General features: G+C 38.4%; 1 protein-coding gene across 3 annotated transcripts in view; it reads right to left on the bottom strand.

Moving 5' to 3' along the window:
• The window catches only part of C4H8orf48 (chromosome 4 C8orf48 homolog), a 39,041-nt gene that overhangs the window by 22,713 nt on the left and 4,725 nt on the right, over positions 1 to 11,603 (bottom strand). For all 3 annotated transcript variants that reach the window (XR_011903332.1, XM_072334059.1, XM_072334060.1), the window contains exons 3-6: positions 11,330 to 11,455; positions 4,665 to 4,897; positions 2,344 to 2,496; positions 256 to 346 (exon numbers count right to left, since the gene is read on the bottom strand). Coding sequence is in view for 2 of the 3 variants with exons in the window: in XM_072334059.1 (XP_072190160.1) it covers positions 256 to 346; positions 2,344 to 2,496; positions 4,665 to 4,897; positions 11,330 to 11,455 (603 nt within the window). In the remaining variant the exon portion in view is untranslated. The remainder of the gene's footprint in view (positions 1 to 255; positions 347 to 2,343; positions 2,497 to 4,664; positions 4,898 to 11,329; positions 11,456 to 11,603) is intronic.

Genomic DNA, 11,603 nt, shown 5'->3' with positions numbered 1-11,603 from the left:
TGAAAAGCCAACCCAGCCGGATTACAATACAACATTTGCATCTGAGGAAGTGTAAAGCTGAATCATAACCCAGACTTCAGCACACTGGGTATATCTGGTTCCACCTGCAAGAATATTAAACCTCCACCCAATTCATCACTGACAAGTTACATCCACAACAGCTAGCATTCAGTACATGGCTGCCCACAGAAGACTTTTCAAGTACTTTATGTCTTTGAGTTTTGTTTACTACTTCCAGGCTTTACGTTTTCTGACCTTTGCCTTTCAGCTTTTGCCATAAGTTCCTGGGATCCTCTGAAAGTTTAGGAAAACCTCTGAGTGTTTCTCCTATAAGCGTGAGCACATCCTGAAATAAATAGGAGACATGAATATTATTAGGTTTTGGATTCCAGCCATTTGTCATGTACTTGTATCATAGGTCTGCCACTGGAAGATATATCCAGTCCCTCAAGTGCAACTAGGTAGGGCTGTATCCATCATCACAATTCTGCTAGATTTTTAAGGCATCTTGTTTTAAAACTTTGTTGAACAATGTTGCCAGTGATCTGGCCCATACAGCATGCAAGCAGAAAGCTATGCTGGTCACTAGGGACCACACATCACTTCTACCTTCTGTGGATGGCTGCCAACATAGATGACAAAGAGCTCGATAGCAATGTGCAGCTCATACACTACAGTGGCTGCTCCCCAATGGTTTCTTCCCTAGGTGTATAAAGGAAAAAAATCTGCTGCCCTTTTCAGAGAAGGAAAAAAAGCGAGAAAAATGAAGCCTGACTTGAGACTGAAGTTCTCAAATTTCAACTACAGATAAAATGGATGCAAAAAAACCCCAGAAATCCAGCATTACTAGGAAAAAATGGGATGTGTGGTACAGTCCACTAAGTCCCAATCTGCTCATAGACAGAAGTTTTGGAGCTTCAGAGAGCCATTTCTATACACTGCTCAGAAACAACCTGTTTCAGTCTCACTCTGTATCAAAAGTGGTTGAACTCTTCCTTGAGAAACACTGTCCTGAAGAATAGCCACAGAACAGGCAGGGAATTCCATAAATTCCAGCTTACATTACAGAAAATCCTTCTAGAATAGATTGTGTAACTGTAAAGCATGAACCTATGTTAGCACTGAGAAGACAATCCTGTAAGGAAGTTTCACCATATCTGTTGAGAACAGCAGAGATCAGTCATTTCCAGACTCTGTCATAGATTATGCAGAAACAGAACTCTTGGAGGTATGTGACTGCGACATGTTACACAAAGTATATCATCATCATAGTATCATAGTATCGTGCGAGTTGGAAGGGACCTTAGAGAGCACTGAGTCCAACTCCCGGGATTCAAGCCCTCTAGTGTAGCAGAGCGGCAGTTCTACCACTTGCGCCACAGGGGGGATTCGAACCCGGGCCTCCAGTGTTGCAAGCGGTGGTTCTAACACCGTGCGTGAAGAGATGACAAAAGACTTGCTGCAAAGCTACTTTTCCCCTGCTCCTCTCTTAGCTCCCACAATTTTTTCATTAGGCCTTACTTTACCATATTCAGTTAGAAAGAAGTGATAATCACCTGGCAAAATTTAGTCAATTTTGAGGAAAAAACAAAGACATACACTACCAGAAAGAAAAAAAAAAAAATAACATGCACAGTCATGTGCAAAAGCAAAAGCTCTACTCTAAAGCTGGTATCACTGCACCTTAGAGCAGTATACACTTGGGAATACACAAAGTACACCTATGTTTCTATGAACAGGAAAACTTTGGCATTCAAAATGTATAACCAGAAACAACATGCTATCTTTGGTGAAAGTCAAATTCTCTTCCAGAAGTCACTTTCCCAGTGTTGTCACATTCAAGTGACCAAATAAAATCACATCCCTGTCACAGTTAAGAAAAAGCCTTAGAAAGGGACTCTAAGCAGCAAGCTGCCTCAGCTGCCATAAAATCCATTGCATGTTGCAGTATCTTATTCAGCAATTCTTAAGGCAAAGGATTTGGAAAAAGACCAGAATGAGAAGAGCTAACTCCTATGTCATCCTGTTATTCACCATTTTGTTTAGGACAGACAGTCCATCAGAAAAACTGCAGGGAACTAATCAAAAGGTACCTAAAACAGTTCCAGGACATCATGAAAAAGATCTTCAGCTTACATAAGTCAAGCAAGCTTAAATTACTTGATCAGCATGTGAGTCTCATGGCTTCATTACAACATGGAGCCAAGTTCCATGCTGAACTGTAGTGCATTCAGATCAATTTGATTACATTACTATACATTAGGGCAAAATCTGGCTTAAGAATTCTTTAGTTATAGCAAGTATAAAAGTGTTATTAAACAAAATACTGATACGCCTGCTTACTCTGGAGTAAATTTGTTCTTCCAGTTTTTCCTGGAGTAGAGCTCTTTCCATTAGTATCTTCTTCTGTCTGAGAAAGGCAACTTTGGCTAGCTCTGCCTTCTTCTTCTTACAGTCAGGGCACAGGGAAGATCTGTGCACTTGAGCTTCTGTCACCTGAAGGATGAGACTGTGATGCAATGAGCAGTGTCTGTCCCAGCAAGATGGCTACTCAATAAAAATAATCAATAAAAATACAGACATAGACAGCATCTAAAGAGAAATATTTTCTTTTGTAGGCTGTAAATAATTTCACAGTCTTTGTCACCACATCATCTTGATAAGTCTGTCTGAATTCCTCCACCCTAAATATATTTGCTTTTCTTTATGCATTGCCCTATCCAGCCCTGATAACATAGACAGCTTCATTTAAAATGACCTGTATCTCAGAGCCGTAGTACTGAACAGTGCTGCACTAGTTCTTCCTGTAACAGGCAAAGTTTCCCTGACACTTGAGGCTGTGTACAAAGTACTAATTTCTTCTACCTTAACTATAATAGTCAAAAAAAGTTGTATGATTGCAAATTAACACATCTGTGAGCAGTTACATCAGCCAACAAAACACTTGAAGTAGTGTAACTCATGGGTGGATGCTCATGATAAATTTCAATTTCACCCGTGTAATTTCTGCACACTTTGTTAGTGGCAAATACCATCAGCCATTAGTTACTCCTGCCTGATGAGTAATTAATGTTCCAGAGAGCTACTCTGTGCATGATATCCAGTCTTCCACAACAGCTAATATATTGATTCTTGAAGGCTCAATTAAGTTAAATGAATGTGTTTTATCCCATGATTCCAGCAAGCTAAGAGAGTACAAAGACTTGATCAGCACAACTGAGTAACAGCAACTGTTAATCAGCAATAATTCCACCACATACAACAGCCTGTCTGTAATGAAGCTGTTGTTGAGTACCTATGTTGATAATATACATAAGGCGTCAAGTACAAGCCATAGAGGTTACAATTATCTTTACAAATTTTCAGAGGAAAATAAATTCTGAAGCAATTGGTTCAAACAACTACATGCAGCTCTAAAGCAGAAGACAAACAAAATTCTATTAGCAGTTTTCTTTGTAAAAATAAACAGAACTAATTTGTTAGTTTATTCTTCATGAAACCTTGAGTGTATTTAATAACACTACACAAATCCCAATATGTTTAGGAATTATCAATAATTTTTATCTGATTTTATTTATACAGATTCCATCTTGTTATATAGGCCTAATACATTACTACAAGAGCAGTGGAATCAGTTCCAGAAAGCCATGTCTGAAGCCTCTGTATTCTTACTCTTGATTCCTCCTCTGCATAAAGATGTTATTATGTGGTGGCAAACACAGAAGCAGAAACAGCGATTAAATTTATTTTTCTTAGAAAATGTATTCTTACACTCCAATACAAATGAAAAGGCAACACATATTCTACAGAATGATGGGTTGGGTAGAATAAAAAAACACAGGTTGCTTATTTATATGGTTGAGATTTCAGCTGGTAGCCTCAAAGAATCATTATGCCAGAACTGACTTAAAAGTGTTCCAACCTGCTCACCCAGCTAACAGAGAAATATGTCAGTCACTTCTGCTATGTTATATGGCAACAGATAAAAACCAGCACATATAGTAGAGTGAGAGTAAAATAAATGACCATAATTACTATTCAAACCTTGGGGTTTCTTTTTTGTTTTTGTTTTTTTTTTTTAATCAGAAACACTTTGGCAAATACAGACGTTCTGTACCAACTTCAAGCAAGGCACAGGCATTTGCCAAAGCTCAGATTTATGAGTAAAGGCATCTGTAGGTGATGACTCTATAAGCAGATATCCCAATCCATCTACACGCACAAGGTGAGAATGTAAGTATCGCTGGCCAAAATACTCAACCAGCCTTAACCTTCTGGACAGATGCAGAGTTGGAGTTGTGTCAGAATGCCTGCCTGACAAGGGGGAAAATATAATGGGCTGGTGAAAAAGAAAAGCACATCAGATCGTACAAAGAAACTGAGGAAACCAAGATTCTATTGGACATGCTTTGATTTTCAATATTACTAATGTCTAACGGGAAGAACGCTGAGGGCAGGGGTTGGCTTGTGCCTTGAAATTCTTTTAATACTAGAGTTAACAAGACTACATAATCTAGCAATGTACAGAATACTTCTATAAATAACAGGTGCAAATGTAACCAGAAAACAAGGCTTCTGGGGCATACTGTGAACTGCAGTAACTGACTGTCCCAGTCTCAGTTGATGCCATAAATCACCACCACTGTTATCACCACGCACAGTACCTGCTTAAAGGTCTCCTGGAAGTTTTTCAGACGGATTCTGTTCATGAGCCAATTGGGAACAATGCAGTTCAGGTCACTTGCTTCTGATGCCCTTGATGTGAATCCACGCTGCTGCTTTTTTGACTTGCCACCACTTGCCTGCTTAGAGATCAGCTCCTGCTGCACCCTTCTTATCTTAGTGATGCAAAAAGACTGGAGAGCATCCAGTTCTTCCCCTGATAACTCAGTAATTTCTGTCAACAAAACAAAGTGTCAATTATTACAACAGCGGAAGAGAATTACTGGTCTTCTATCTGTGCAACCTCATATTATCTATTTAATAAAAACCAAGCCCAATGTCAAGCCTGGAAGCAATGACTGTAATAACTGTAATATACAATTTAAACCAGAATCTGGATAACAACTGCAGGCACTTACATAACAGATGCCTCTTTGAATAGTCTCCAAAGAGAAAAGATAATAAGAACCATAAAGAGTTATTCCACTTAATGATACTGCATAAATTTATTAGTAAATCTAGTACTACTTTACAAGCACCGAATCAGAGGCTATTGCAGTAACTCTGAAAAACAATTCAAACAACCCATAGTTGTGTGGGGCTTTTTGTTGTTGGTTTTGGTTTTTTTTCCTGAGGAAATGTAATTACTTTAAAAACATTTTCCTCTCAGGCTTCAACAATCCTTTAAGAAACTTTTATACGACCTTGTTTAAACAAGATCTTACACTCTTATTTCCTCCCTTGCCAATGACAGGTAACAATAAACTTAAACAGAGATTACATTTCAGATGGGCACCCAAGGATGGATTTAAAACTTCACACAGTGCTCTGAGGGAGATTTTCCACTTATTTAAACAGCCAATCAATGCAGATAATCAACATGAGTAAGCTTTTTGATATTGCAATTTCATTATTTCATGATCTTAAACATGTAATGATGCTGGGCTGTATTACATGGTCTTAAGAGATACCACTGTTTTCAACTATTCAAATAGGGGATTCTGTTTCTCCACCTTTATAACACTAATTTTGTTTTTTAGCATCTCCTGAAGCCCAGTGAAGCACTTGACTGTCTATAATGAAACGAGAAGCAAGGAAAGCAAATGATGCAGTAGTCATTACTAGATGTCTGATGGATGCCCCTGCACGTATCTAACGCAGTACTCCCTTTTCAGAGATGCACTCTGACAGCCAAAAAGAATCATCATATAGCAATTTATTCCTCTTTACAAGCTGGTGTATTGAATTCACTAAAGACTTGGCCATACTTCATAGGAGGATGAATAAGAATTACCAGTACTGTAAAATGCAATTTAAGACTTTTTTCCTTGGGATGGATTGTGAAAGACTGCACAGGTAAACACCATCAGATCATTTCCCTTGAAAAACCAAGTAAGACATGCACCAATATTTAACCACACAAACAATAAATAGATACGTATTCACCTGTTGCACACAGATTGAATAAAAAAAAAAAAATGAAAGCGTTGCTGGTGGTTAAGAAAGAAACCAAATCAATTAAAAATACTAAGGTGAGAACTTTAATGCACAAGTAAAATACACGGGGTCTGCTGGATACTTTGTGACAATATAATACCAGACTAATTCATTCACTTAAGTTTCTCCTGACATATCAAAGCGCATCTGAATGAAGAACTAGTTTCTAATAATGCACACATTAATTGTGTGCCACCAGGCATCCACCCATTTGCTCACAGACACCTACAGACATTAGAGGAGATGCTTCCAGAGAGAACAGAAAGTTTTCAACTTTCTCAGTACATAAGCTCCAAAAGAACAGAAGCATCCAAAGATTTAGGACTATAACTTTACAGAAATAAGAACCAAAGGTGATAAGAGAAGTCAACACACAGTTAAATCCAGGGAGAAAAACAAAAGAGTATTTTAACTGCTTAATAACTATTTTAGACTTTCAGATTTTCTTCTAGGTAAGAGGCTTGCCTGTCCTTCCATTGAAGGAAGTGAGATTTATACAACAGGATCTACATTGAAACTATGTTGGTTTTCAGTTCCATTTCTTGTCTCTCATATGTTTTCTCTTTTCCATCTTTGGACTAGATATGCTAAATGCTCAGTCTCCATTTGTGGTGGCAGATTTAACTGTCAGTGTATGTTGGTCTGTAGAGTATACCTGCCAGTGCCAATTACAGTTCCAGAAGCATGCTTTGCTGATGCTTCATTGCCCCAAGTCGTGCATTCCATACCTTCTTCCTTGGAGAATTAGGAAAGGACAGGTGACAAGAAGAACAAAACCAGACACCAGAACAGACATCAGATGAGAACCATGTATCACAAAGACACGGGCTAACAAAGCACAGGCTGCTTAGAAAGTAAAGCACAAACTGAACCAACAAGCTGCTCTGATAAAAGAAGCAGTCAGTATCTCACCACTGGGGATAAAATAATCTCTGCACCTACGTTATGAAACCTGGTGTGTGCCTTATAATTAAGTGACCTACATAGATTTTAATTTCTGTGTGCGAGTACATTTTTAAGAGGAAGATTTCGAATCTACAGAAGCAATGGAGGAAAGAAAAAGAAAAAAACAAAAGAAGGAAATTACTGCTTTCCTGCATTTCCTTTCACTCTGATGTCTAATTTGGATTAAACAGAAAAAACTCAGGGCATAACTATAATAATAAATGCCTACCATCTTCTACTTTAAGAAGAAAAACTGTGGAATGGGTAAAGGAGGGATAATTGTGAAATCAGTAGCTGATTACGACTCAGAAAGATTGACAAGATAACATTTTCATAATGATCTAAATTGCATTCATACAATTGTGTACAGCAATTCAGATTAACACACTGATGGCCCAATCAGCAAACATAAGCTTCAAAAGATCTGTTTAGATAGCATAACACTGATAATAAGCCTTCTGAAAAATCATGCCATTTAACAGAAATATGAATTCAAAGCCAACCATGTTCTCCAGCACAGTGCAGGATATCCTCAGTTTCCACTCAACAGTCCTTAGAAGAGACAACAGAAAGAATCGCACAGAATTCATATTTTTAGGAGAAACTCTTTCCCAGTTCCCACATGGATGCTGCTGCTTGGAATTTCCCCACTTGGCCTGTATCAATGCTATTTTACAGTAAAGCTTTCTAACAGATGGGTGGATGAAAAGATAGAACTCTGAAACCCCAGGGCCTAAGGCTGCTGGAATCCCACACCAAGTGCATATTACCAAGCAGGAAGATTAAGTGCCAACAAGGCACTCAGGAATAAGAAAAAGCCAGCAAAGACTAATGGGTACCTGCTCCCTCCTGCAAACAGAATAGTTAAGAGTTTTCTCAATTTTTATATAGACAACTACTACTACTTTAATAAATTCTTTTAGTAAACTCCTATTTGCTGGGGCCAATTTAAAGCCCAGGACACATGAAAACTTATTCATGAAGCACATACAAACTAGATCTACTCAAAGAAATATGCTGGGAATCTGGAAACAAATTAATACAGAAAAAACAAATCCTTATGCTTCCCTCAGTGCACTCACCTATATACACATGGCAGCACCTTTCATCTGAACACCACAAACTGCAGGCATCTTTATCTACACTAGACTTTCTTACTTTTAGATTCCCCCGTGTTGACACCGCTACCATAATAAGCACAGTAGTTTAAGTTGTCAAAATGGACTGACATCCTGTATTTCAGTGTTTCAGCCACAGAGTTGTCTAATTCTGCTCAAACATTTCTGTACCTCTAAACAACATGCACTAACAACCAAAAGTTTTTCTTTATCTGGCAACAGTACAGTGGCTAACACTGCATTAAAAAACAAGCAAACAACCAGCAAAGCACTTAACACAAACACCTTACAAGCTAATTTAAGTGTGAATCTCTCAATAGGAGCACAAGCCGGACTGCTAGAAAGCCCCAGCTGAACTTTCAGACATACATGAACCAAAGAACAGTGGTTTCCTGTAGTAAATTTCAAAGATTAACTGCATTTGGAATAACTCAGAGTTGGAGACTTCATAGAATAGGTTTTCTTGTGATGTGTTTTTCTAACAACCAGCAGGTGCACTGCTGAGGTAAAGGTGCAAGGAAGAAGAGAAAGCAACAGTTACGATAAAACCTTCCTCACTTCTCTGAATGCAAGCATCAACATTTATCTTCTTTTAAGCCACAAATAAATCTAGCAAAAAACAAGACTCGTGTGCCAGGACATTCCTATAGGCAAAACAAGATTTTTCTCATTTCACTGTATCAGTAGTGAGATATAAAAACTCTTGCTTTATTAGCCATAGATGAATTCAAAAGTAACATGCATATCCAGTGCGTACATCATTCATTTTGCTAAATTTACAGAGGGGAATTGGCTCTGCAGCAGCCTCGCTCTAGGAGATCTTGTTTTCTATTATGCTTTAAATGATATCAAGTTGATAAAATAATAAGGGGCTCAGAGCCTACTTAGTGCTGAACTAAGTCAAAGAAGAGGAGATATTCATAGGTCTCAGCACACAAAAACTGCTGTGTTTATACTATATGTATGTTAGCTCCATACTGTTTTTTTGTTTTTTTTTTATAATAAAAGTAGACTGCTAAACAACAAGGATGATGATGAAGAATTTGGGGATAACCTGTCCACCACATGCCAGCACTATGATTTCACATGAATGAAGCCTAAGCATGAACCTTCTTATTGACAGAGTTAAGAAGCACGCTGTACCCAAAGAGCGCTTACCTACTTAGATGTCCAGGGATAGGACAGATAGAGAGCAATGCATCATTTTACACATCACCTTGAGCTAAGAGACAGTGACCAGCCTGCCTATACCTACCCACAGCCCATAAGCCAGAGAGAATGGTTCTTTACACAGAATTCAGAGGATAAAGTCTTGCCAACTAATTTTCAAGGAAAACGCTGTAGAGATCTAAAACTTTCTTAATGCTACGCTGCTGTTTATAATTTGTTAAATGAATCCGAGTTCAGCAGGTCCTCTACAATTTTGCTATCAATCAAATGATCATGAGACTCTGATGTATTTTAGGAAGATTATCTCAGCATAGCTCACCAGGAGAGGCATCACTACTAAAAATAACGTGCATTACTTGTCTTCACATTTGACTCCATGAAGAAACCCAATAATAGAAAGATGAAAGCTGAAGATGACTTAGAAACTCATAACACTGACTCACCAGCGTTGTGAATGAGCTACGCAATTAAGAGAAGCGTAAGAATGATCTTAGGGCACATCCCCTTGTGGTCTGTGAGGAGTTTCAGGATGCTTCTATGAAAGTGTAATGCCACAAAGTACCTGGACCTTGTTTATCAGTCTTAGAGCAGACCTACAAAACTTTTGACATTTTCCCCTATGTACATACAGAGGAAGATACTCCTCTTGCTTCAATTATTTTTCTTGCTTAACAACTTCCTTGCTCTTTTTTTTTTTTTAATTAAAAATAGTATCTCTGACCCACTTTGTAGAAAGATATGAGCAGTACTTCCATCCCACCATCTGCTCTCACATTTCCTTGCATAACCAGTGCATGCAAAAAGCCTCCCTTCCTCTCTTCCCCACTCCTCCTCCACACACATCATTGTGTTGGTTAAAGTTGGTCCATTGTTTTTGCCAAAGTTGGTGCCCTGCTGCCTCCTGCAGCTTAGAAAAGGAACATTGAGGGCTGCTTTATGAGTAATGCTGTCTCTTTTATTACATTGGCCCAGAACGTCAAGAGGCAAATCTCGGTGGTATGGCAATAGAGGTTTGAACCTCTCCATCAATATGCCATCACATTTTGTTGCCATGTGACAGATAGCAGCAGAGGGGCAGTCTGACAGAATGGCATCTGACATGGAAGTACAGATGAAGCCAAGGTGTGTCACTGAATTCCTCTGTGGAAAAAGCAGCACTCACTGACATTCACTGATGCCTGCTGAACATTTACAGAGACCAACTAGAGGAAGTTAATACAGTGAGGCAGTAGATGTTACATTTCAGCAGTAGCAACATATAGACAAACCATGTTCTGAACAGTCACACCTAATAGTGACACTGTTAAGCAATGAGCAGCACAATTAGCTCACCTGCATGAATTGACTAATGCTGGTGACTATGCTGAAAAACTGTGTGGTAGCTGAAAATTGGCTCTATTAGACAGTGTTGTTGTGCTCTTTGTATCTGTTGTCATTTCCATAGAAATAAATAGGAGGCATTACTTTAGGAGCAACTTATGTAAAACAGCAAACAACTGATTCAATAATTAACACAAATGATCTGCAGGGTGAAAACATTTCACGTGTTCTGAAAGCATCTTTATTTTTAAGGAGAAAACACCCCCCCAGTACAGCTGGAGAGAAAATAACGGGCAGCCCAGTAAAACTGAGATTTTACAGTTAAAGGAAAGTTGTCCCCACTTTAAATTTCTGCAGATTTATCCACACCTTGTAATAACACGTGAGCAGTAAAATGTCTCTGCATCAGGAGCAGCAAACCTATGTGTTACAGCAGACCAACTGTTTTCTTCCAGGAAAGCAGAAAAGAGAAGCTCTATATACCCAGCTAATTAAGTCTGCTTAATTACCTGGCTTATCCTTAACAGCTTGTACATGAAATTTTAGTCTAGTTCAGAATTCTGATCCCCCTCTGTCAAAAGGAGAACTATCAACTCTACCTAAGTTAGTGAACTCACCAGCATGAGTTTTGAGGATGAATCTTTCTTGTTTAATGCCTGCTTCCTTATTTTTTAGGACACCAATATATTTTCCAACGAAATCTCTTTCTGCAGCTGCAGAATCAACTACTTCAGACTGCTCTTCTACAATGAGAAAAAAAAAAAAGAAAGTTATATTTGAACACATATTGTAAAAATAAATAAATAAAATAATAAATCAACACTGCTAAACCAAGAGGCAAATTCTCCACTTGAACATGGCTGAGTTTTCCATAGTGCAGAAAAAGAAGCC

Source organism: Excalfactoria chinensis, chromosome 4, assembly GCF_039878825.1.
Source record: "Excalfactoria chinensis isolate bCotChi1 chromosome 4, bCotChi1.hap2, whole genome shotgun sequence".
NCBI lineage: Eukaryota > Metazoa > Chordata > Aves > Galliformes > Phasianidae > Excalfactoria > Excalfactoria chinensis.
This window is presented reverse-complemented; position numbering and strand designations above follow the sequence as displayed.